This window comes from Falco naumanni, chromosome 12, assembly GCF_017639655.2.
Source record: "Falco naumanni isolate bFalNau1 chromosome 12, bFalNau1.pat, whole genome shotgun sequence".
Classification (NCBI taxonomy): domain Eukaryota; kingdom Metazoa; phylum Chordata; class Aves; order Falconiformes; family Falconidae; genus Falco; species Falco naumanni.
The window spans coordinates 15,085,202-15,112,513 of record NC_054065.1 but is presented as its reverse complement, the minus strand read 5'-3'; the positions used below and the strand labels follow the sequence as shown (position 1 = coordinate 15,112,513).

At 40.8% G+C, this 27,312-nt stretch overlaps 1 protein-coding gene across 4 annotated transcripts in view; it reads left to right on the top strand.

Annotated features, from left to right (window-relative positions):
* Positions 1-27,086, top strand: part of MOCS1 (molybdenum cofactor synthesis 1) — a 30,895-nt gene extending 3,809 nt beyond the window's left edge. For 2 of the 4 annotated variants that reach the window (XM_040611508.1, XM_040611510.1), the window contains exons 2-11: positions 3,945-4,077; positions 4,836-5,003; positions 9,811-9,975; positions 14,735-14,796; positions 15,995-16,106; positions 16,419-16,531; positions 17,217-17,327; positions 18,135-18,255; positions 19,641-19,688; positions 23,789-27,086. In XM_040611508.1, the coding sequence (XP_040467442.1) occupies positions 3,945-4,077; positions 4,836-5,003; positions 9,811-9,975; positions 14,735-14,796; positions 15,995-16,106; positions 16,419-16,531; positions 17,217-17,327; positions 18,135-18,255; positions 19,641-19,688; positions 23,789-24,660 (1,905 nt within the window). In that variant the 3' untranslated portion in view covers positions 24,661-27,086. Of the gene's footprint in view, positions 1-3,944; positions 4,078-4,835; positions 5,004-9,810; positions 9,976-14,734; positions 14,797-15,994; positions 16,107-16,418; positions 16,532-17,216; positions 17,328-18,134; positions 18,256-19,640; positions 19,704-23,788 lie in introns of all 4 variants that reach the window. The other 2 variants (XM_040611512.1, XM_040611509.1) reach the window with 2 other exon arrangements.
* The last annotated feature ends 226 nt before the right edge of the window (positions 27,087-27,312 follow it).

Genomic DNA, 27,312 nt, shown 5'->3' with positions numbered 1-27,312 from the left:
AGGTGCATTCATCAAAGCTCTGATTCTTTCAGTACTAGTATAGAACATAGGAGTGACAGCCCAGGGAGTAAAACTGTTTTTTTCATGGATCAGATAAAGCGCGCTATGTGACAGGGTGTACTCCTCTGATGTGCAGAAGTGTCTTCTGTCAACTATGGAGAAAGGAGAGTAGGGATTTTGGGATTATAATAAGCCCTTTTGAGTGAGAAGTTGTGCGGTTGGGCATTGATACATTAAAATACCAACGATCACCCATCTTTTCCAACTGCAAGGAACTGAATTACCCCAGTAGCCTGGGGACTGTAGCAGACAGCTTTTGCTTTCTCCCTGCTCCGATAGCTCCCACACAGGCTGCAAGTGACTAGGTCCAGCCTCCCCCTGTTCTTCCCCTTTGGAAAATCCTTCTTCAATGACTGCCTGAGAGAGTGCTTCGTGCTTGCTCTGAGTTACCAGAAGGCAGCTGAGTTTCCATCTTTGATATTTGGCCTTCCTGTGGAATTGATAAAAATATGAGTCAGTGCTGGGTGCAATGGCTGTTTTAGTAATACAGGATCCGCTCCCACTGGAGCTCAAGCTGATGCTGCTGAACTCCTCATGGGTGTCTCCTAATTCCTCCTTGCTGACATCAAACTGGACAGAAACTGAAATAACAGCTTAAAAATTCCATCTGCAGTCATTCTTCCCTCCGAGACAAACCCATCCCTGTACACAACAAGAAGCTGATGGAAAGAATCTCTAGAGCTCTGGGAAAACTTTTTTTCTTTTCACCATCCCAATAGAAGTTATTTTGCAGCAAGAGAGTAAAAATTATTTATTTCCAATAGGAACTTTAAAGTATATTGACACCAACTGCCTGCTGAGTGCCTGTTCTTTTAATACTGCTTCTTGACAGTTCACTTCAGAGTAATTAATGAAGGGCAGTTTTCCTTCCTCCAGTAAGTCCTCTTACAGGCAAGGAAGCTAAAGTAACAGCCACTCGGATGGCAGACAGGGAACAGAACCATTGTGTCCTGCGTCCAACTGCAGTGCTGGCTCCTTCCTGAAAATAGGAAATTACTTTAGGCATATTACTGTCCTTGAAAGGATGCAGTTTTGGCATCCATTACATACAGATATTAAAGTCTCCCTCTCTTGCCTCCTTTCTGTCAGGGAGGACAACTTTTCACTTCCCTCCCTGTAGTGCGCACTAAAATGGGGATGCAGCAGGTTCGTACTGCTCTGTTTTCAAGTGAAATGGGCAAGGAATCCTGAACCTGAAAAAGATTTAAGAATTAATTCTTGAGAAAGCAACAGGAGGTGAGTGTTTCTACAAGAAGGGTTCAAATAACTTCAGTAAGAATGGGAGTACTTTCCTGGTCAAATGTGAACACCTTTCCAAAATAACAGGAAGGAGAACGTCAGAAATCCAACCAGGTCAGAAAGCAGTGCAGTTTTCAATAAAAAAAACTTTTGTGTTGTGTTTTTTCTCAATTTGGTAGTATTTAAAATATCTTCAGATTAGTCTGTTTAGAGATGAGTTTTCTAACTGGGTAAGAAGCAGAAATGAACTCTGGATGTTTAGCTGAGCTCTTTGACTTAACCCTGCCTTGTATTCTGAGAAACTCTCACAGTAAGTGCAACAGAGTTAACATTTCTAACAAAGCAAGCTCCCAGCTTGGGATTTCTTGGGGAAACTAAAGGTGCGCAGAGCTCACAAACAACCTTCGGGTATGCAGGCTGCAGCATTTCCCCAAGGGATTAAAACCCCGATGACCTGTTCTGCCCAGGAATCTTGAAGAAGAGGAAGATGTAGGAACGTGTGTAGGTGTGAGCAGCACGTGTGGCTGTGGAGGGGCTACCACTGACACCTTTGGTGCTGCAGGGAAGGAAGGCTGGCCTTGCACCCTTTATCTCTCTGCTGTTCAGCACGCTATGAAACAGAAACTGAAAGAGATTGCTTGCTTCTGGCTGAAAAGCATTACGTTGAAACTAGTGCTGTTTTATCAGGGGTAAACAGATGTTTTCTGGGCTTTGAAACAGCCACTTTGTGTATCCTTTATGTTCTCTAACCCCCTCACTGTCAGGGATGTTCTTAAAAGATCTTGTCTAACCACAAAGCTGTTTGGATCAAGAAGTGTAGTGGATTGTTTAAAGGCTAGTAGAAAGATTGTGCTGCCAAGAAACACTGCTCCTGCTCATAAGTTAGCAGCAGCCATGGTGTTAGCACAGCTGGAATCAAAATTGCTGCAGCTGCTGATGGCTGAAGTTGGGCCTCTCCCCAGATAACCTTTGCTGTCTGCCTGATCTGGTCATTGAGGGTGTCCTCTCTGTCTTCCACCCACGCCCAAATCTGTCCTACAAATGCTTTTAGAATAAAATGTTTTGAGAGAGCATACCTGAGTGGTTCAACATTTTAGCTGACCATTACCAGACTTTTTTGCAAAGGCTGTTTCAAAATACTGTGCAGGATTAACTACTGTGGTTACTGGCGATGACTGGAGCCAGGGAGATGATGGCCTTGGCTATGTGTGTTTCTGCCCAGTCCCTTGGCATCATCCCATACATGCCAATTTTAGTATAGCTGGAGATACCACAAGTCTGTTTTTCACTAGATGGAAATAATGAGCTTTGCTCAGTTAAGCAGTTTGAATACTAGCTAATGTGTCATTTTGTCTGGTTCCTCATTCTACATCTTAAATCTATGTCAAAACTTTACTTAATCCTTTGCCTGCTGCAGCCTATCAAGATTAGCCAGCATGATTTTGACTTGAGGCACAGTTCTGCAGCTGATTTCCTCCCCTCACTCACTTTACCTTTGGGAGCACCATGTCTCCAGAAATGGTTTTGTCTGTGCTTTTTAAGTGGAGATGAAGTTCGCTGCATGTTCAGGAATCTTTTAGCTTTCTTCCCGTATTCTTAGCTGTCTATTATTGTCTGTATGTGGCTAACTAACAAGGACATGGTGAAAGTAGTTCCTCTAATTATTTTTATCCCATTTTCCGTTGTTGGCAGTAGTGATGTTTTAAAGATGCTTGGTATAAACTTGAACTGTATTCATTTCCAGTAGCAGCTACTAATTTGGGATATTTTGTTTGACACCTAAAGTGATCAGTCCTCATTCTGGAGGGCAATACTTCCTGAAAACTGTGTTGCTGTAGAATAGGTTACACTGTGCTTTAAAAAACCCCAAACCTGTAAATAGAAATCAGTTGTAATATTCACTTAATAATAGTTAATAAAGACATTATTAAAATTCTGAACCTTTTTATGAAGGCTTGAACAGGTGTAATTTCAGGATCATACATTTCCTTTCCAATCCTACTGACTGTGCCCTGTATTATGTATTGTCTTTTAACCAAGACAAACTTTTTGGAAGTATTCTGTTGCATGGATTTGGGCAAGAAGACCTTGCTGGAAATTTCTAGAAACAGACATGAAAGTTATTTCACACAGCAATAATTTGGTTTTGCTATTTACAAGATGTTATGTCTTGCATGTGAAAGTTAGTGGACACATAAGCAGATATGCAGTGTTTCATCAGCTTTTGGTTCCCTTGCACTGAAGTGCAGGGAGGGACCCTTCTGTATGTTTTAATTTATCTGAGGGCTGTGGTGAGATTGGGTGGTCCTGGGTTATTACGGAAAGAGCTTTGTAAAGAGCAGATTTGTAAAGCTGCTTAGTATTGTACACAGGAAGCCTGAAGCACCTGTGGCAAAGAGGCTGTATCTTTAAACGCACAGGGAAAATTGTAGTATAGTTCCATGGAATTAAGTAGGGTGTGAAACTTAATAAATGGTCAGTTTTGACCATAAAGACAAGTCATCATTTTTTTTTTTTTCTTGTGCAGTTGTCTCTGTGGGGATAAATGGAATAATAATTACCACTTGAGTTCAAAATTAATATTTATACAGCAAGTTGATAGGATAACTATTCAAATATTTAGCACTTCCTTGTTTTCATTGCAGGAATTGCAAAGCTCAGGAAGAGGACGCTTTCTACTGGAACATGCTGCTCCCTTCTCTGCTTTTTTGACGGACAGCTTTGGGCGTCAGCACAACTACTTGCGGATTTCTTTGACTGAGAAATGCAACCTCAGGTGTAAGTGTCTGTTGCACACAGCTCTTATGCACATATTGTGCAAAGGCCAAGAACTGAGTTAGGGTACTTATCACTTTGTTGGCCCTCTGCTCTTTTTTGTCTTCACAAAGTAATGGTAAAGAATAGATAAGAGACTGTTTTGGGGCTGAGCTGGTGATGGGATGGGGAAGCAGGAGCAAGCCTAGGGATGTGCCAGACAAATGGGGGTGACAGGTCTTTCATCAGACTTGGTGTGGTTTGGATGATGGTGCTTGTGGATGTTTGTATGCCATACCCAAAGTGTATGCTAAGCATGAGAGCTCATACCTAGGTATTCCCACAATTATGTCTGCAAAGTCTGTGGCAATCACAGACTGGCCAGGGTTGGAAGGGACCTCTGAAGATCATCTAGTGCAACCCCCTGCTATGTTCCAGTGCTTGCTAGTTCAGTTTTGTGTGTCTGTTTGAATACAGGTGAGATAGACAAAAGATCAGGTTTTCCTTCAAAGTGGATCCATTGTAATTTTGAGACCCATCATGAGTCTTGGGGTTTCTTCTGAAGAAAAAAGTGAGATTGTTAGGAGGCTACTTGTAAGATTTGGTGTGCGGTCTTATCTGTATTTCAGAAAAGCAGAGTCATTTGACATCCATTAAAGACAGTTGCACATGGTGCATTTTGCTCATCAATATTAGATTAACAGCTGCTGGCTATTCCTCCCCCCCCCCCCACCCCCCCCCACCCCCCCCCCCCCCATGTATTTCTATATTCTTTGTTTCAGGTCAGTATTGTATGCCAGAAGAAGGTGTTCAACTGACCCCTAAATCAGAGCTACTTACTGCTCAGGAGATAATCACTCTAGCCAGACTGTTTGTGAAAGAAGGTGTAGAGAAGATCCGACTGACAGGAGGAGAGCCACTTATCCGTCCCGATGTGGTTGATATTGTGGGTGAGTTACCAATAAATACGGTGTGTTTCAAAGTGACTTGCTCTATATTGACCCAAAGTCTACACTTATAAATATCAACTATTAGAGTTCAGCAACCTGAAGAATAACTATACATTAAGTGAGGATGGGTTTTCCCAACATTGTGAAATGCATGTTCCTTTCAGAAAGCTTCCAGTTCTGCTCTCCTGTTTGGATGGAACTTATGTCTCTTCATATTATGACAGCTGAACTAGCATAATTTTCATATTCAACATCTACTAGAATAACTTGCAATAATGCAGCCTTGGGGTAAAAAATCAAGAACTGATGTGACTATGTCTTTACTGGACAGGAACAGCTGATAACATGCTTGCAAACAAAACAGGTTTTCTTTTGGATTTTTAGGGGGTTTTGGTTTTGTGTTTTTGTTTTGTTTTCTTGATAACAGGTATCACTTGCTTGTCTGTGTTTAGTAAAGAATGGTGGAAATGCCTGTGTGTTTACAGTTACTGATTAAGACTATTACTTTAATGGACGATAGACTTCCAACTATTACCCAGTAATTTATCTCTTTTTAGCTGGTATTGTGTTGCCTGACAGTGCCTGTTTTTTTTTTTTTTCTTGAGCCAGGTACTTTTTTCCTTGTCCAAAGTCTCATATGTTATGGACATTACAATAGCTTTGTGTAGTGGTAATGTATTCAATTAAGGCTATGTAGGTGGGTACACCTTGGTGGATTGTGGCAACTGAACTTTTCTGTTTCTGCACATATACTCTTATAAGTACTGAAGATGATAAAGTGTTAATATATAAGATGAAGGTCCTGAAAGTAGAGTAACTGTCTACTGATACACTGATACTGATACAGAGACAGTTGGTCTCTGCTTCTGCTCTGTTTTGTTCAGGATTTGGAGGACCTTTATGGTCTTTTCCAAAGGAAGCAGCAGAACAGTGTTGCATGTAGAACAGACCTGTTTATGGCTGGAAAAGGTACGGTTAGTGAACTAGCTTGGCTCTCCTTGAACCTTGATGGTGGGGAGTCCTGAAACTGCACTAACATCTTTTTGGAACTCTGGAATACCGTTCTCTGGAGCATTTTACCCATACATGATAGGTTATTTTTTATTTAGGATTGGGAGTGCTATGTACCTTTCAAGAAGGCAGTCCCCATTTCTAGTAATAATGGGTATAATTATTTTAGCTGCTTTTGCCAGCCAAAAAGGAGGCAGACTTACAAAATACGTTATGTTTTTAAATACAGTAAAGCTTTAAAGTTCAGCATATAGTGTTGGCATGAAAATGAGTTGAAATTGACAGTGTCATCAGTTCAATGCAGAACTTTTTTTCCTAATGTATGCACCTTTTTGATTTATTAGCAGTAGCTGATGGCTTTTTATATTCAACAAAACTACTCTGACATTGAGGGTGGAAGTTGAGTAGCCAGGTCACTGCAAAATAATTATCACATAGCTGCAATTCTGAAGTATTGATATTGGAAGGCTAGAAAGGTGGGGTTTTTTGGTTTGTTTTACTGCAGGGATAGAATTATCAAAGGTTATTTTTGTGGCTAAAAGAGGGAGATGGATCTTTGTGAACCACTGGGCTTTCATTATTCTGCCTGTGTTCTTCACAGCTGAACTTTGACAGATTCATAGTGATCATTTTAATGGATGACAAGAGAATAGTGATTTGGGGGTAAAGTTAATGGATGTTAAGAAGATTGTCCTGTTGCATTAGTTCGTTCTGTCATGGATTTGTATTAGCCTGGCTGTTTTTTTCTAAGGCATACTGAAAAATGGGAAATTAAGCTTATAGACACTTTTCTGTCTTCTCAGGCTTTGGTATTACTCTATGTTGCACAGGTTCAGGATCAAGAGAAAAGTCTCAAAACTGAATATCACATGTAACAACTATGGGAGAGCTCACTGAAGGGGAAACAAACCCAAAAATGTCTTGTGCAGAATTTGAGTTAGGAACCTTTATTGAAGCCATCTTAGTACAAGGTACTGGTTTGGGCTGGGGTAAGATTAATCTGGATTTGTAGATGGTTTATAGAAACTGGCTACAATATCTGAGGTGCTAAATAGAGTGGAGATTTAAGTTAGGTTTGTTTTTGGCAACCCTTTCCCTTGACCACAAATGGTTTGTGAAATATCAACAAAGCTCAAAAACATTAATGTTGGATTAATATTATCGTATTTTTCCAATACTTTTTTTTTTTTTTCCAGTAAACAGATACGATTTGAAGCTACTGTAGGAGACCATGTTGTTCAGAGACTGGCTACAGTTGTTCAGATTATTTTAAATCTTTTAATGCATGCACATACATAAACTATGAATCAGCAACTAACACTTGCTGAAAGCTATATCATGTCCTGGAGACTGCTGAAAGCATATATTTGAGACTTTTCTGAAGCAGCTGATAGTGGAATATAGAATCCATCTCCTTTGGGATACTTAGAGTTTAAATTAGGACTGGATATGCAACTGTGTGCTGGCAGTTTATTAATAGTCTGAGAAGTACACATCTCCACTGAAAAAAGTATTTTCCATGGGGTAGACAGTTGGGTGACTTTTTTCAGCATCATACGTATTTCAAGACTTGAATTACTACTGTATTAGGAGATACACATACCTTTCCAGGACTCAAATCAGGAAAAGCGCAGCTGAAACAATTGGAGGAGAATATGTAAGCGACTTGTCTATTTAAGATGATGTGTCTCATCCTAAAGGAAAAAGTAAATGTAAAAACATTTACTTGATAGCTTGAGCCTGTCATGTAAGCTGTTAGTTTCATGTTACTGATTTATAGTATCCGTTCTGTTTCCTTTTCTACTTGATAGTTTTATCAGTTGCCTTTGCTTGTGCTGATTGTTGCTAAAGCAGTGACCAAAGGTCAGAAAAGAGTTTTAATACAGGCACAAGGTGAGTTGCAAAGTTATGAAATCTCTTTAATCCCTTTTGAATTTAGAGATCAACAAGCCAAGAAACCAAGCAACCACAATGTTCTTCTTAGCTTGCACAAATAAGGCAGAGTGTACCAACTGGTCCTTTTTAACTCATTGGTGTTAGTGTTAAGTCTTCATCTCTAATTTCTCACAGTTGGCTTCTATCCAATTTGTTATTACAGGTGGTTCCACATATTTGTGTCTTTCCAGTGCCTCATCATGTACCTCATCCTGTCTGCTGAGGAAGAAGATGGACTGATAACAGCTGCTGCCTGCACTAACTGACCTAATCAGCTGGTGCTACTTTTTTAATTTTTTCCATTTTAGGCTGCAGTGTGGCTTTGGTTTCATTAAATGCCTTTATGCATTTTACATTTCTAACAATAAAGTCTGTATGGCAGCTAGTCTTTTTTTTCCCCGTGGTGTTAGGAGATTGAGCATTCTGTGTGTTGTGATGCTGTAAATAAAAGTAGTGGTGTTCCTCTGACTGCAGTGTGTATCCTGTGCTCTCACAAAGACTGGGCTGCTAGTAGTTGCTAATGTTGAACAATCTTTGGCAAACTGGGACGAATAGCATTCATCCTCTAGCAAGAGGTTATTCCTGATCAGTGGGGAGGATTTTGAGAGATGAATGCCAGAAAAGTCTAGTTCATAATAAAGATAGGGTTTTTGTTATAACCTCATTTTCCAGATGTCTTCACAGGGTTCTTAATCGTGTTGCAAAATGCTGCTGCTGTAAACTTCAGCATCTTTGGTGTGACCTGGCTTGTCCCATTGGGCGCAGCTTAGTGTGAATATCTTGAGAATAGCTGGGAAATGAGTAAAGCAGAAGTAAAGCCCTTATCAACATGAACAAATAGAAGTAAAATAGGGAGGGAAGAAGGGACTCTAAAGTATTTGTGCTGTAATCAAAGCTGCCTCAAGAGTAAGGGTTCTTCAAATATTTCTCAACTAATTAGGGTGGAGACCATGAGAGAAGGGAGGAAGGAAAATAAGAAAATAAAATTACTTTACCATGGCTCTGCTTCTGCAAGTGGTTTATGAGGGTTTTTCCCTATTTGTTATTGTATGATAACTGGAGGTTTGAAAGCCTGCTCTCTGGAGATCTGGTATGCTGAGGATTTCTGGATTTGGCTTACAAGGAGTCAGCTGTTTTCTAAAACCTAGTCTCATGATATTAACTGTTTCTTATGTGGTTTTCTTCTGTTAGCCGTTTTTTAGTGTCTTGCGTAAGTGCTCTTCCATTGGCTGGGCTACCACTGTGGGTAGTGGAAATGTATCGGTTGTCAAGTGCAAGTGTTTTGTCCATTGGATGTCACTGCCCTGGATTCTCTGTAGTGGTCTAATATGTTGACCTTTTTCTGTTTAGTTATGAGTATATGCAGTATTTCAGCAGTTTAAAGTTGCTACTGCTGGCAGCTACCTCTGGATTAGAACTGAGTTTTGCTAAAGCATAGTAGGATAAGCGTTGCTAGATAAAGGCAGCTAGTTCAGGTGTAAAAGGGATGGCTTGCTGCTCATTGTTATTGCAGAACACTGAATTCGGTTTGCAGAGCTAGACTGAGGAAAAGAAGGAAAACAAAATCATAGGCTTTCTTCCAACAATAAGAAATGGAGAATAAAATTAGTCTGCATTTTCAGTGTTCTTTATAACCAATTTTGCTTTCAATAAGCTACTCTTTCATGCCTTTTGAAATGGATTTGTGCTAAAATGGGTCTCTTGAACCAGTACAGCTGGAAGAAGGCTGAAGCACTGAAGTGTCCATGTTTTCCTCGCACCCTCAGTGATATTTTTTTTGTTTGTTTCACAAGTCTTTTGGTATTTCTGTGCAACTTACAGTTGAATTACTTCTTTTAAAGTCATCTTTTTATTTTCCTAGGTCAACTGTACAAGCTAGAAGGGCTGAAAACCATTGCTGTCACAACCAATGGGATCAACTTAACCAGACTGCTGCCCCGGCTGAAGGAGGCAGGACTGAATGCCATTAACATTAGCTTGGATACTTTGGTCCCAGCTAAATTTGAGTTCATTGTCCGCAGGAAAGGTACAGGCTTGTCTTCTAAGGCAACTGTGTTAATACTTACAGTAATGCTGTGGGTTGTTTGCTATGTCTCTCACATTCAGTTACTTTGGGAGGGGAGTGAATTTCCATCTGTCTGAGGCTAGGAAAAGTCATCTGTACCAGCTCATTTGATAGTGACTTCTTCCTTCTTTCTACACCCCTTAGGCAGGTAGAGCCCCTTTAGTTGGAGCTGGTGAAGTAGAAGATGCTCAGCGTGCCACAGTCAGTGGTACTGTGACTACAGCTGCCAGTAACTGGCTGACTACTGGTTAGTCATGGATATCAAGAGGACTCTCCAAATCTTGTGTTGGTCTTGTGTGCTGTTCTTTAATACTGTGCAAAAGACAGATGTTCCTGCCGTAGCAGCCAGGGACTAAGTTACCCCAAGAACTGAACTTCTTGTCATGAATAGCAGCAGTTTCTGGAAGTTAAGATGTGGGGCATACTAGCAGTGGCCTCACTTGTAATTAGTGGTGTTCCCTACTTCCACTACTTTTTAATAGGAATAAACATAAACTGGGTCTGAAATCATTTGAGGAGGGCTGCTGGCTTTGTAAATTCTCTCCAATTGAGCTAGTAATTCCAAACAAAGTTTCAAAAATGCTTGGATGTGCCCAGTGTTACAAATTCTTTTTTAAAATGAATCCTAAAGTTCATCATGAAGTTCAGCTTCATGGTTGGGCTTTCTTCTAACCTAAAACTGATTTGACCTTGTATCATTCTGTTTGTCCAGTAATGTAGCTTTGGCAGTCTGTGAACTTTTAATTCAGACAAAACCTCCAACTTCCCACTAGATGGTGCAACAACGTAAGGTAAATGTAAGGCAAGGGATGTGGAAATCTGGGGTGCTGTGAGAAGGGATTTCAACGTTTGAATCACTCGGCTATCAAATCAAAGTTCTGTTGGCAGGTGCAGAAAGGTGTCCTTGTCTACAGTCTCTCTGGGAGCATTTCTTCAGGTTTCTACATCATGGTGCAGAAATCTGTTCCTGTCATAAATCTGACTGGAGCATTAACCTTCCATTGTAGGCTGTTGCATTAATCTGGTTGTTTCATGGCACAGTTGGCTCCCAGAGAAGTATCTGGGAGTATGTAATCAGAAGCAGGTGTTGACTGTGCTCTGCTCTTTCCTTCTGCGCTTTGCATTTGAGTATTACCTGGTTTGTGACATTCGCTGGAAACAAGCCCTTTCTTTGCTACTGAAGGGGCAAACCTGATCCTCCAGCTTCCTGGATTATATGGCCACAGCTCTTCCTGTCTGATTGGAAGCTGTTAGGAATGTGCTGCTTATAAAGTAAACTAAAAGTTATTGGGGGGTGAGGGCAATTTTTATTTATATGTATGTTTTCTTTCCCTCCTGTCCCTTTAAAAAAAAAAAAGTCTTTAACCACAAAGAGAAATTGCTAGCTGAATAGCATAGAGAGCAAACAGGGAAGTTTCTATGACTCAGTATTTTTAAGGAGTTGAATAAAGTTTCCAAATCATAGGTAATTTTTTTTAATGGATTTCAGGTAAAAATAGTAACGCTGAGTTGTTTTTTTTTCTTTTGTTAAGGGCTGAAATTATGTAAAAATACTTTTTTTATTGTTTTTGAGGGTTTTTTATTTAATAGGAGATTTCCAGGTATGGAATGAGCAGAGAATAAAGTGCCTGCCCTACTGTGCTACCCTGTCTCCTGTGGCAGTTCCAGAGGCAACAAGATATAGCTCTGTTAAGGTGAGAGGGATTCCTGGTCTTAGACTCCTACAGGCTGGTAACTTCTGTGGAAAGTAAAGGTGGCATTAAGCAGGAGCTCAAGAAATTACGGAATCAGTTTTTCTTCTCCTCTGGAAACTCATTCTAGGGTTTTAAGAAAAGACTGGAATTTTGTATCTTTGGTGTAGGTGACCTGCATTACAACTGCTTTTATTCCCAAATGGCTGGGATAGAGGGAATGACTGAGATGATCAGAGATTTCACCGATATATGAAAGCATATATAGAGGGCCATAATATTTCTACTTCTCCCCACCTGCCACATTCTAAGGGATGACAAATGAAAAATACTTTCTTGCAGGTAGCCAGTCTAACCTGTTTCACAACCTGTCCCTTCTTTTCTGTTCAGTACGAGGAGAATGAGATAATATTGTACTGTAATTGAATCATTAAACATTGGCTTGAAGCCTTTCTCCTTGTAAGGTTTAAATGTTGGGAGGTGTTGTCCCACATAGGATTGTTCTGGATGTATCTAAGGTTCTCTGTGCTTTGAAGTTGGCTAAAGTTATGATTTCAGAAATCTAAAATCAGAAAATACTGAAATTTTTCATTGTGTGGAAGAGGAGAAGGGTTGTCGTTTTGAAATGTCAAACAAAAACTTAAAGGACTTCTGAGCCTTGACAATATTTCCTGGCACAAAGACATCTAGTGTTCATTTCTGCTCTAATATTTTGAAATGTTCTCGTTTTATTCTTTTTGTCGTTCCATTACCACACAAGGACTTTGATTTAGTAGGGATGTTTCAATAAGCATGACAATACAAATGAGCTCCTAATACCTTTCCATAAAGAAAAAAATCAGAAAACTTAACATTAAAATATGAAATGCAATTACAGATTTATTTTTTTTTATTTTAAATAATAACTCTGCTCCCAAAATCTTTTAGTGGAAACAAGCTCATAGTTGTTGTTAATCAGAATAGCTCGCACTGGGGTTTTGTTGGGTGTAGAGATTTATGATAGCTGTTCTAAACCACACTGTTGTGCTAGCATGGCAGGAGGTAAGAGGCAGAACTGGGAAGGACATTAAGTTAGATGCATTGCAAGCTGTAATCCTATTGCTTGCCTCTCCAGTGATCTTGCAGAGCTTTTTTGATCCCGTTTGTGGCTCTGGGATGTGCATAAGCAGTGTATCACTATGTCTCTTGCCACATTCAGCCTGCAAACGTGGTTAATTGGAATGAAGTCTGTCACCAGTGCTGCAAACTTCCTGGGCACGTGCAAAACAAGTAGGTGATGAAGGAGACGGGTGACAAGTCACAACTTCAAATGGTTCCTTGCAAGAGTTATTTCACCATCTTCTCCTTGCTCTTCACCTCTCTTTTTGCAGCATTAGGACTGGCTTATAGAAGTGGTAGCATCTCCTGCTTTCCTATGTCCGTTCTTTATAATGTCTTTACCAGCCAGAAAGCGGTTAGGTGAAAGTTTCATGTCTGTCCTTTTATTTTTTCTTTCTGATCCAATGTTAAGTATGCACAGACTATTACTGAGTTATTGCTTATTTCTGGTAAAGTTCCTACAGATTAATGAGGGTATAAACTTTTCACTAGAAAAGCTGAGTTTCCCGTAAATAAAGAGATGGGAAAGAGGGGTGATGGACCTACACAGAAAAATGTAAGACTAGGAACAGCACGGGGACTGTCAGCACAAACTTCTGGAAGATACTGCCCTTTTGCTAGCATGTGTAAAGTATCTGCTGTTGAAGACTACAGCTTTGGAAGAAGGAGCCGAGTCTCATACAGTGGTTTGTCTTTCATACCTGAGTTTAGTGTGCAGAACAGGACAGGAATTTTGTCTCTCCTACCCTGTCAGTTATTGGACTTTCACAAACACAGTGCAAGCAGCTGAGCACACCCACTCACCAGAAAAGCATACCCAGCGCTTGGTAGCTTGCTGTCTTATTCTTGATATTATCACCTTGTTTCTCTGCCAGCTGGTGAGTGTGGCAGGGAAGGAATAATATGTCAAATCTAGAATTGGTATCTTGATGAAAGGTTTTAACTTTGTTTAAAGTTGACAGAAGCTGTGGCTTAAATGAGATGATTAAGAGGCTTTCCTAAAGGCCTTTGGAATTCCGAAATTGCATTGTTGCTTTATTTTTCTTCCAAATTTAAGAGGTACATGTAGGGGTGAAGGAAATTGCCCTAAATTAACTGTATCTCTGTCTGGGAGCAGCTGACAAGTGTAGGCCACACTAAATGGTAGGGTGAGGCGGGGTACTTCATTCCTTAAAGTCACTGCAGTTTTTGACATTTTCATTTGCTTTCAAGGGTCAAAGGCCAACTGAATTTCATTCCTAAATGCTTAAATCCCCCCCACGTTATGCTCACCAATTTCACGTTTAGTCATAAACTTGATGATCCTGTAAAATGCTGCCTGTGGTCTTCAGACTAATGGATAGTCAGTAGCTTTGGGAAGCCAATTACATCTGTAGCCAGGGATGAACAAGGAATCAGTAGGCTTTTGTTTGTTCCTAACTCCACTCCCCTCTACAGTCAGTTCAGAAAGATCCTTTTAAAATTCACTCAGCAATATTGCTGTCTGACTCAGAACAGTGAGATTCTGCCATTTTAGTGAAGACGTGTGCCATTTTATCAAATAAATGTTAATTTATTCTTTCTTCATTGTATCTGGAGGCAGTTCACAAATGCATTCTAATCCCTTTAAGAATAACGTAACACAAGGCAAAGTTGATATATGGGGAAGTGGAGAATTATATGGTAATGATACATGGATGTCCAAAGATGTAGAAGAGCATACCATTACTTCTGACTACCCAAACACCAGTTAAAAAATTCATCTCTGTGTCTTGACCACAGTAACACCAGCAGCCTTTGCAGGATGTGTGTGTAGAATTAAAGTCTCTTTACTTGCAGCCCTGTCTACTGAATCAGATTGTTTTTTATTTGTTATCTTTCTGTCTTGTAGTTAACCTCCTTTTGCATTCTGTTTTTAAACAAGAAAAATTTTTGTTCTTTTTATATCTTAGGCTTTCACAAGGTAATGGAAGGAATCCACAAAGCCACTGAACTTGGCTACCGTCCTGTTAAGGTAAAGCCAGTGTTTATGTACTCAAACTGCTGTGTTTTACCATAAATTGTCATAAAAGATACAGCTCACCTGATACAGAATTTATTATCCTAGACCCCGTGAATAATTTTTGGTAAAACTGAAGAAAAATTTTAGTAGAATGAAGATCACATCAAGAGCTAATGGGGCAGATTTATATAAAATCTCCTTGCACAGCTGGGTGTACAGGTTCATACTGCCACAGAGCCTATCAATTGCCTACCTGCAGGCTACAGGGCAGTCCTGTGCTGTACTTGCCTCTTCCTATCCCTTCTGTTGATTTGGCATTTGTCTGACCCAGCTGTGAACTTGGCCAAGGGAGTTAACAGGCAGAAAACTACCCTGCAGAAAGGTGTTAATTTTCTCCTGGTTTATCTCCTTCAGCTGCTTACAGCAGACTCTGCTGTTTGCAGTTCTGCAGCTGTGCTTCCCTTCATTTTCACTGGTGTTTTGGAAGATCTATTATGTAAGTGGTTCAGGCTGCAGAGCTATGAAGAACACTTGAAATTAAACTAGCTTTTAGGCTTTCCTGGAAGATCTTAAGAACTGTGATGCACGATGCTTGGACATACAAGTCTGCCTTAGTAATGGAGTGTTTTAGCAACTGCACAGCTATCTGTAGTTACTCAGATAAAGCACAGAGGGCCTGAGGCTCCAGTGTAAATATTGTTTATGAGAAATGTACGGAAAACTAATTTTAACCTTTTTTTTGAGGAAGGCAGAGCTAGTCATCCTGCAGCCTATGGTTATGAAGTGTGCTGTGAACACTTCCTGGTCTGGGGAATTTGCCTATGATCTGCTGTAAAGAGCGTTACAGAAGGTACCCTGCCAGTGCTTTTACAGAAGCTATACAGAGTAGGACTGGGGAGTGGAGTTGTCATTTTAGACGGTAAAAATTGTCATACCTTAGATGGGTAAGACGATGCCTTTGTTACCTGGCTTTTTAATAAAAGCTATTTTCCATTTAGCAAGGCAACTTTAAGAACTGTAGTTAGGTTGGATGCAAAAACTTACAGGCAAGTTTAGCAGAAATGATCATCTATACTATTGCAATCCTGCCAGCTTCTCTCATCATCTTTTCTTTATCCACGATGCCTTCTGCAAGGACTGTAAAACCTTGTGTAAAAGGGAAGAAAGTCATATTCTGCTCACTAATTTTGGGTGTCTGCTTTTCCTGCAGGTCAACTGTGTGGTGATGCGAGGCTTCAATGAGGATGAACTGCTGAACTTTGTGGATTTCACGAAGGATTTGCCCCTTGACGTGCGGTTCATAGAATACATGCCCTTTGATGGTAAGCAGTCCTGCTTTGAGATTTTTCATGGCATGGAGTGTGCCTCGGTCATAGGTGAACCTGACTGGTGGTTATTCACCCCAGGGTCTTGTCTCTGGAAGTTTTGGTGAGCTCTTTTTGGGAATAAGGAATTGCTGTATCTCTTGCAGCTTGTTTATCTTCCCTGGATAAGCTGGAGAAGGATTAGTAGCAGTATTAGTTGGGGCTAACTACAGAAACTGAGACTTGTGGAGAATGTGAAGGTGGTTCTCTGCTAATTGGAAAAACAAAATCCACAGTCTAATAAAGTTATGCTGGTTTTGTTAATTCTAGGCAATAAGTGGAACTTCAAGAAGATGGTGAGCTACAAAGAAATGCTTGATACAATTAAACAGCGATGGCCTGAATTGGAGAAATTGCCCTGTGAAACTTCCAGCACAGCCAAGGTGGGGTTAGAAAAAGAACATGTGAGATGTGCCGCATTCTTTCCTTGCCCTAAATCCCCAAATTCTCCTAAGTTCAGCATTTATATTTGACAAGCAGAGTAAAAAATACTCAGTGTAGTAACTCTGGTACTTTGGTCAAGCTGGCTGCCTGTGGTTTGACTTCTATTAAATAACAGTCATAGTCTTTACCTTTAGAAATACCATGTGTTTACTAGATGCCTCAGTCAGATATAAAGAATGCCAGGCTGTATCCTGTATTTACAGCCTCTGAAACTTTTGTCAGTCTATGTCTGCCTATGACCGCATGTTAAGAAGCCTGATGAAACAGTTGTTCAGTGACATAACAGTATTGCTTTGGAGTGTGCAGTGCCATATGGGGGATTTCTAGCCTATGGGAATCTATGACTCATGGCTACCTGAGTAAGAACATGCCTACTGGCATCCGCTGTCAATTGATAACTACAAGAGCAAACATTTAACAGGTTTGTGAATTTCCAGGAACAGGGCAAAATACACTGGAACCCCTGACAAAGCTGATTTTTACTTTATTTTTTTTCCTCTTGTGTAACCTTAGAACTGAAGAAAATACGTGTTAAAATGTCTTCTGGTCTTTGGGCAAGTGGAGCTTTAAAAATGAAGAGACTATATTTGACTCTTCTTTTTTTTCTCCTCTGCGTTTCTTTAGAGTTTTAAAGTGCCACATTTCCAGGGGCAAATCAGCTTTATCACCTCTATGTCGGAGCACTTCTGTGGATCCTGCAATCGTCTGAGGATAACAGCAGATGGGAACCTAAAGGTTGGTAGTGAAAAAGGATCTCTGTGTTTTTATGCAGCGAAAGTAATGCAAAGTTCTTCCCTTAGAAGTAGCAGGAATGTAAAGATGCTAATTATTACCAGCTAACTCCTGTTTTATCTCTCCTATATGTATTCTTGTTCTAGCTTGTTGAGCTGTTAGGGAGATGTTATATCACCTTTTTTTGGTTTCTCTGTTTTGCTAACATAGTTAACTTCAGTTGTAAAACACTGTTGCAAGGCCAGTAAATATAAACATTTATTTTAATCTTTGATTCAAAATCATCTTAAACATGTGACAAACAGATGATTTCCCATTAGAAAAGGATCCAAGCAGCTGTGAGGGCCTGGCTTTTGTGTTCCACAAGGATCCCGTTGTTTCACCAAACATCTTTTTGCAACTCTTCTCATTCAAGAGCAGCCTGTACAGCTCAACGGCTGTAGAAAGGGGAGGGATAACCATTTCCTGCCACGTTGAAACTGGCAGTTCCTGGGGGAAAATTACAGTTTTCAATTAAAAATTGGCATTTACGTGTTGTCACCTGATATTGACAACAGCTGTGTTGCTGTCTAATGTCAGATGACCAAGGCAGCCTGAAGGCCCAACAAGCTTAGGTTACATAAACATCCCAGGCTGTCCATGTGTGTACAAGAAGAGAGATGAAGAAAACAATCTCCATAAATGTTCTCTTTCTTCAATAGGATAGGCCTCTTCAAAACTTTACTCTGAAGTTAGTACGAAATACTTGTAAAAGCCACTTATTTTATTCTTTCTCATTTTTCCTCTTCTGTTTCTGTGGGTTGGCTGCAGGTGTGCCTTTTTGGGAGTTCAGAAGTGTCCTTGAGAGATCACCTACGGTCAGGTGCCTCAGAGGAAGAGTTGGTTCAAATCATTGGAGCAGCAGTGGGCAGAAAAAAGAAACAGCATGCTGGTATGTTTATCGTAACTGAGAAATAACAGCAGCGACTAGGGAGAACAATGTCCTGATACTGCTGTGGGCTGTATTGGCTTGCCAGGAGAAGGAAGGAAGGGAAGGCTTCTTGAATAAAGCTGTATTAACTAAGGAAAGAATTTTCCCATCTGTAAAGAGTATTGTCTGCTAGAAAGCTAGTAACGTACCAGTCCTGTAGTTGCTCCAAAATCTGGATGTCAGTTTTGAGTCTTCTGAGAGATGCACTGCTCACAATAACAGCAGCAAAGCGTAAATCTAAGCAAAAATTGATGGAGTTGTACTTTCTTAAAATTAGTTTGCTGTCAAACAAGTACTAAAGCTAAATTAAGCTGTCTCTCCAACTACTGCATTAACATGTTTCTAGATGTGACAGATCTCTTTTGAATATGCAGAAATTGTAGCTACTCATGGTGCTCTGTATACGATCATGACACAAGTTCCGTGATGATGCAGTCACATCTTCAGGCTGTGTTAGTCTTCTGAATTTATTTTGATATAAACTCTATTGCAGTTACATCTGAACCTAACCATATTTTTGTAATCTGGCTGCAGCTGGGAATGCTGATCTCCTGTATGTGAACTGGCTTGATGCTCATGGAATAGTCCCCTTTACACTGAAAATATGTTTTGGCCCTTTTGTTCTCTTGCAGATTCTGCCAGATTGCTAACAGTTGGGTTTGCCCTTTTTTCATGATGTATAAAACAAATTTAAAGGAAGTTTTTAAGTCTGAGCATAGACTAACTTGCAAAGTACATTGGTCTGACCCAGCTAAAACAGTGCCTTGTAAACGTGAGGGGAGGTGTGGAGGGATTGGTTCCTTTACTTTGAGACCCTTCATTTCTGAATTTCCGATTTAGGGAAGTGGAGTGGGGAGAAGAGTGTTTTTCCCTCAAGTAAAGGCATTTTGCAGTCAGCAGCACTTACCTGACTGTCTGTCATCTTGCAGTTTGTGTTAATCCTAATATTGTCCCTGAGCCTTCTGTGATTGGACTACTTTTGAACTGGGCACTGTTAACAGCTTATCCATAAGAACTACTGTAGTTAAATGCTGCTGTTAAGAAACAGGATAGTCCCAAACTGTTTGAATTCTGTAGTAGGTAACTGTAATTCAGATTATGGAAGGCTTTCTGGAAGAGGGTTCTGCAGTGTGATAGACCTGTAGCAGCTGGATGCCTGGAAACTCTGGCAGCTATGGTTTTAAATAATACCATGCTAGATTCCCCCTCCTCCAGCTCCCTTGGTCTTAATTGAGCTTTGGTTTTCCTAGCATGCAGGTTGCACTGTGAAGAGCAGAAAACTAAATACATAAACCAGATGCATGATTTGAGCTAGGATTTTTATGTGTTCCTTATTTTATTTCTAGGCATGTTTAACATTTCCCAGATGAAAAACCGGCCAATGATCCTGATTGGTGGGTGACAAATCAGTACGTAATAAACATACAATGATTTTGTTTGGGTTTTGTCTTTGGGGGAGCATATTGGATTGGGCTTTTAAATCTAAATTATGTTTGGTTCTGGCTTAGGTTTAGGCAAAGAAATGGATTTTTTTAAAAGGCAGCTGTGATTAACATGCTGAAGTGGAAGAGGAAGAAAGGTTTAATGTCCCTACCAAGCCTTATCCGGTCTTCTGATTGGCAGTACTGGTTTTGCTTTCTCTGATTTTGAAAGCTTTTTAAATTTTCCAAAGAGATCACTGGCTTTCCCATCTCATTTCCTATCTGCTTCCTTTGTACTTAACAAGAGTGGTATAGTAGCATATAAGGCAGTTTGGGGTGAGTTCTGTGAGATTGACTAGACTGCCATATAGGCATAAAGGGTGCAGGATGGACTTTTATCCCTGGATTAAGAAATTCAACTTTGCATATAATATATAGTGCCAGTAACCTGACAGAAATCCAGGTTTTCCTACCTCACTACTTCTTTACTTCAGAATCTGAAACTTGGGGCTTCATTCTTTTGCAATGTCCTCTTACTGCTGCAAAGTCTCCAAACATAACCATGAAAACTGCAGTATCTGGTATCTGAGCAGCCTGAGAGCCTTTCTTCTCCTTGTTGTATCTCTTGAAGATGTTTGCTGGCTCCCTTCTGCTTGAAGCTCTGTTCATGAGCAATGTGGCCCTGCTGGGGTGGTCTCACTGATTTTTCATATCTCCTTCAGCGTGGTTTTACCTCATCCATGCCTATGTTTTACTGTTTTGTAAGATAGCTATCTCCTAAAATACCTTTTTTCTTCCTTAGAATTAAGAAATGCTTGCAAGAATTAGCATTGTGAGATTAACTAGAAGCTGTTCTGTTGTTTCTTTTCAATGAGGAGGGGGAAAATGCAGCAAGGGTGGAAGAGATGAACATTATGTTTCAAACCCAAACTCTCGTCCTCCCTCATTGATGCTCTGGAGCTGGTTAGCTGCTGTGCAGCTTAAAAGACAGCTTTTAAAACAGGTACCCTTGGGGAGGGTAACATCCATTAATTTGTAGGTCTTTGCTAACTCATTTTAAACAAGAGCAAGACCCCCATGCTTGTACTTCAGTCTGGTTGCCTTTATTAGGAAATAGGATTTACAGGTGGTCTTACCATATATTTTTACTAGGAATATTTTTCACTTGATGTTCCTCTTTAAATGGCTGTCATTTTGCATGTTGAGTGGTGCAAGACTGTCTCTCTGAGTTTGTTTTTACTCTTTTGTATTTGGCCACTGCTGCATTGTGTTCCAGGAAAAGGAGGACCCATTGTTTAAAGTGTGAATTGACTTGCTGAATGAGGAAAAAAAAATGGTGTTTTTTGTTGTTTGTTTGGTTTTTTTTTAAGATGAAAATACTATATTAAATTCTTGACAGCTCACTGGGACCTACATAATTTTTCAAGATGCCTTAGAAAGAATCCCCATACTCCAAATTAGCCTTCCTAGCAATGTTTGGATGTCTACAGATCAAATCCATCTAATTTTCTTTTGAAACTTGCTTTAACATTGTCTGACGTACAGCAAAAGCAGCAGCCTGTCCAGGTCCTCCCCCAGCTGTTCCATGTCCCTTCAAGACGTAACTGCTGGCAGTAACCGTATCAATGAAGTCTGGAGAGGAGTGGAGAGTATCCCACTGTGACACATGAGGAATCATTAGGAAATTTCCTAATTGTGTTTTGAATTACTTAGTTACTGACTTCAAATAACGCTGGCGTGCAAGCAGTCAGTGGGGTGTGTGTGTGTATGGAATTAATTTAATGAAACTTAATGAATGCTGTGGAAATTACTAATTGGTTTCGTTAGTCCCAGTAAGCCAAACCTGGCTTCTTCCCTACACTGCTGTTGTCTGGATCCTTTGCTGTATGTTTTGTATCCTAGTTCATCTTATTTCCCTCAATCAACATATTCCTTTTGGCAGGTTGTTCTCCTCATGGGTTTGCTTAAATTAAGGAGGAAATTACCATAACTTAAGTTCTCCTACCTTCTTCTCTCCTCCTGAGATTGTGCTAGTTGGAAGCTAACACAGTTAAATTTCAGGTGCAGTAATGGGATGTAATGAGGTGGTTTGTCAACTGCTTTCAGTTGTATTATTATATGTGCTGTAGAAAACAATTACCTATTTTTTTGTAGGCATATCAGCAATCTGGGTTAAAACAGAGATGAAGCAGGTTGTTAGGAAAAGCAAAGATGCTTTACATGCATTACTGTCTTGCTGTCTTTTTATTTACTGCTCTACTTGAGCAAACTGTACCTCTATTCCCTGCTCCCATCCATGTGTGTTTATAGTGTGGAAGTACTTGCCTGCCTTTGCAGTCCCGCTTCTCCTGAAGACAAGACACCTTGCCAGGGGTTTAGCTTCACCTTTAAAGCTAATCAAGGAATCCAGAAGAATATGGTACTTTGAGTTCTGGATTTTAAAAGGAATATTCAGGTTAGGCCCCACTGTATAAAGAGAAAGGGAAAGAACAGAGGAATAAGCACAATTTTCTGTGCTCTTCTAAAGCAGAGCAGCGTTGCAGTCAAAACATTTAATGTCCATTTAATCCCATTCCTCTGAGGGTAAACACATCACCAATTAACGTGCAGGAATCTTAATTTTAGTGGATAGGCTATCAGCTGTAGATCAAACGGGACCTTTGCTTGAATATAGATTACTGCAGTGACTTAAAAAAAAAATCATCATGAAACCTATGGTTGACTTCAGCTTCAGTAATGGGCACTTTCCGATCCATGTTTGGAGGGTACTCTAGATGAAAAAGGTGCTAAGTGCATCGGTCTTGTTATAGCAGAGGCTGGGACTAACAACGAAGAGATCAGTTTGTTTTTAAAAAAAGAGGGTAGGGGGACACAACCAATGCTTTGTCCACACTATGTCTATTATTGTCATGTGGACAGTCTAAGGTGATACCTGTCGCGGTCTGGGCAGCAGAGGTAGCTCAGCAAGGTGCAGAGGGGCCAGGAAGCTGTTCTGATTTACCTGACTCACAAGTAAGGAAGTCCCCAAAGAACACCAGAGCTACCAAAGGAGGTTATTGAGCAAAACCAAATTCCAAGTTTCTCAGAGCAAGAAGAACAGGAGCTCCAGGAAAAAAAAAAGCAATAAAACAAACAAACAAACAAAAAACAACCAAGAAACATGCTTATCAATGAGGCTGTTAGACTAGGGCTTAGCCACTTACCTCTGTAGTGCTTTCTCTTTACTTACAAATCAAATCACTTCTTTTATATGAAAAAGACGCCTTCTGTCTTGACACCTGGCACTTAGCCCTGTGCAGATGCCAAAACCAAGGGATTAAATGGTGAAAAGGGGCAGGAGGGCTTATTACCTCTCTGCCAACTGGAGCTCTGCCAGCTCAACTTGGAACATACTTCTGAGCAGATTTAAAATCTCTGTCAATGAGAGGAGTGTGGTTTTTCCAGTGCTTAAACTTCAGCTGTCATTAATGTGGTGAGAGCTGGCAGTAACAGGAGAGATTCCCATCACGGAGCCACCTTCTGAGCTTGTAGACAGTGCAGATGCAGTATTTCTGGTTCCTGCTGTCCTCAGGTGCTGGCATGACCCTTCCCTGCAGAAGGAGATGAAAGCAGGAAGCACACCTGCTGAGAGGAAGGTGTTTGGAAAGGCAGAGTTGAGAATTAAAGTGCAAGAATTTCCTATTAACCCCCCCAGGCTTTCAAAAGCAGACAGGTACTGGAACAATCTCAAATGGATGCTGAGATGCTATGACTTGCTTTTCTTCAGAACTGATGTTCCTATAAGCTCTTCTGTTTCTCAGTAAGTGTTGATACTTTTTGATAACCAGTTGTTTCTTCTTGTCAGGGACCTCTAAACAAATGTTTTGAGTCTTGGGGTTTGGAATAACAAACCAGCAAATGCAGGGAACTGATGAGAGAGAAAAGAGAAAGAGCTTGAGGAGAAAAGTGGATGTTTGCAGGCTTATTGAGGTTTTTACAACACAGAAGGTCCCAAGGTTCTCAGTTACTGCAGACTTAACTTAGCTTTCCAGTTCCTAAGATGTATTCTCATATTACTTTTTCTTCCCCACCAGAGCCTGTATTGATGTCACTCCCACTGTGCCGAGATGCCCTACAGAATCCCCCAAATTCAAAACAGTGGGGCCACACATTTAGCCATTGGCTGACTTCGAGAGCAAGTTTACCCAAACAAACAGGAAAAGTATTAATGAAAAATAAGCTCACAAGACAACTTTTCCTGCCAGGATCTTACCCAGAGCAACAGCGGCAGATAACGATGGGAATTCTACAAACCCAGCTCAGAGGCTGCTGTGTCTTCCAGAAGGACCCAGACTCCACATTTGACACAAAGTGCCTTGAGGCTTCTCCTGTTGGCCAAGTTTCTGTGGACTGTCAGTCCGAAGAGGCGAGTTCAGGATCTGAATTCTGTACCAGGGATTTGGGATCTTGCACCAGGGTACCTCGTGCCTCTGACAACTTGACTCACACTGACGAGGAAGGACGGGCCACAATGGTTGATGTCGGAGGGAAGCCAGATTCAAAAAGAATTGCTGTTGCTGGTGCTGTGGTCCGCCTGGGTGAGAAAGCATTTGGGATGGTGAGGCAGAACCAGGTGAAGAAGGGAGATGTGCTGGCTGTAGCCCAGATTGCAGGAATTCAGGGAGCCAAGCTGACAAGCCAGTTGATCCCATTGTGTCACAACATCCCCCTCAACCATGTTGAGGTTTCTCTGAGCCTGGATGAGTCCAGATACGCAGTGGTGATTCGTAGCTCCTGTCAGACCTGGGGGAGGACAGGTGTGGAGATGGAAGCTCTAACAGCTGCCAGCCTGGCTGCCCTGACTGTGTATGACATGTGCAAAGCAGTTACTCATGACATTGTGATCGAAGAGGTGAAGTTGCTTAGTAAGACAGGTGGACAGAGAGGAGACTTCTCAAGGGCCTAGATCATCTCCAGATCCCTCCAGGTGACCGCTGCTTATGTTCAGCCTCTTACAGAACTACTTTGTTCAGCTGGTAGGCTTGGAGACCTCAGCAGGTGTACTGTACGACAGCCCTACAATTCCAGTTTTGCCTTACCCTGTCAGCTTACTGCTGGGTCAACAGGCGAGCCACTTATCCCAGTTGATAACCATGTGTGTTTTTTAGAGGATAGACTTCGCCACTCACCCTATACCTTCATTTCAGTGTCCTCACCATGAGATTGAGCAAAGATTCCTAGTAATAACACAGAAGGTTTTTTTCTTTTTCCTGTGAAATGCAGCTGCTGTCATCACACTATGCAACTATGAGCTCTGGAAATGAGACAAGTGCTGTTATTTGGCAACCATGTTTAAGACAAGGATTAAGATTTCAGAATTGTGTCTGTCCATCTGTCCCCTGACCACCTCAGTTGAATTTAGAAGGTGACAGTGATAAGAACACAGTCTGGGAACCTTACCATACAGCAGAGATTGTAACTGTGGAACAGCCAGGGTCAGAGGGGCAGCTCCCCTCCCTTTGCATTGCTACCACTTAACTTGCCTGCAAGTGGAAAATCTCCACGTCCCAGTTTCAAAAGAAAAAAAAAAAAGATGGCAGCTGCCCAGTTCTCTGCCTAAACACTCTGTAAAACGTTATCTAAGAGACAGAGAATTTCTGGATTTGGAGGAACTATTTTGCTGATCTGAAAGATGCCTTTTTACAACATTAGAAGCATGTTCCAGCATTTTGACCTTAGCACTCAAATACATTGAGGCCCTATGTCTGCATGCTGAAGGGCTTATTTGTACCATGCACCGAGGTAGGTGTCAGCTCTCCCTGACTTTAGAAATAGATGTCACACCAAACACCAGAAAACTCCCAATTTGTTAATCCTACAGTGCACCTCCCAGTAACCTGCGTAGTCCTGACAGGTAAAACAGACTTTAAGACTAGTAGCTACTTGGAAGAGTAAGGTAGCTGCTTTTACCTCGGCCAGAGTGCTTTCCTGCATGTTTCTCTGATTTGCTTTCACAAGGTCTTCTGGCCTCAGAGTACTTAAGTGTCCCCATAAATGTACCAGTGGCCACTCTCACGTAGCATTAAATAGCTTTGATAATTGGCTATCCTAGATAAGAAATTACTTGATGTTGTTAATACTGATGGATCCTTTTCAAATATTATTAATTTAAATGCTGTAAACAGGGTGTTTCAGCAAGTTTGGTTTACTTGTTTTCTAGTGCTTATGGCTAATGTGAAGTTGCATATGATTCAGGGTGCTCCCTCTCCATACGCACAGAGAGTTGAAGACAGCTCTAATAATGTCAAATAGGCTACTGAAAAAGCATCTTAAACTTTGCAAGTAGCAGCTTCACATGAAACCAGGTTTAATTACTGTGAGCATCCAGAAAAGCACACACCACAGAGTCACGCACATCCTGCTCACGTAAAGTAAGCACAGATGAGGAGGCAAACAGGTCCTTTACAAATCTCATACACTAGCTACCACAGAAAGCACTTTTTCCATTGCAGGTGAATTCTTTGTGCGTTGAATGACACACGGCAGCTACAGCTGAAAAGGGAAGGAGTCTGGAAGGCTTGGTGCCTGAAATCTGCCAACATTTGTACACTACATTCAGTGTTACAGTCCTGATTCCCTTGACATCACAGATCTGTCTGTAAGGTAGCAGGAAAGGCAGCCCTGCTCCTAGAAGGAACACCAACACTCCCTCCTGACCCTGCAAATACAAGGCCGTGCTCATCTGTGCAGCCGCTGTGCCCATAGCACAGGAGTTTCTTTAGCTCGGTATGAAAACATATTGCCAGGAAAAGGAAGCATGTGTGTATCCTGCTAAGTTAACTGATTTACACAAGCACTTAACTACCACCACCACGCACAACACACCCTGCCCTCCCTGCCTTCACCCAGTTTCTGGATAGTTTAGAAAACTTAAGAGGAAACTAGACATACTCAGTAGTAATAAAATGATGCTTTGGAGCATACGATTCTTTGGCTTCTGAGAAGTTTGCTGTCATGCTGTAAAGCTCACACAAAGCACTCAAGACCATACAAGGGACTACAGAGTACATGCATGACTGCCACGCACATCTTGCTGCTTACGCACATGTCACTACTTTCTTGGGTTGAGAGTGGCTGGAAGCTTTGGGCAAACAGACTTTGGTGCCATTTTATGCTCATGTGACATTATCAAGTCTTGAAACTATGCACATTTATAGATAATGAACCAAGCATAAGTCAATAGAACATTCTGCGAGAAATGAGCTGATAGCACCGTATGTTTTGGTGGTGCTGGGTGGGTAATGCTGTAATATATGTTGATGAATTGACTACTTTTTGGAGGCTTGCTATTTTTTGTCCACTGCGTATTTAATAAATATTAGTTGTAATGGAGTATGTGTCATATTACTTTGAATACCCTTTTTATTCATTCAAATGAACATCTATGTTTTAATCCATGAGCTCCTGTGAATAGTTAACTCGGGACAAGCAACAAGACAGACATTGTAAGTTGCAGTGATTAGTCAGCAGTTTACAAGGGATTAGTCACAATAACTTATTACTATAAGGAATCTTACTTTGTTGAGTGAAACTCATCTCTAGCTGGCTGTTCTTAAAC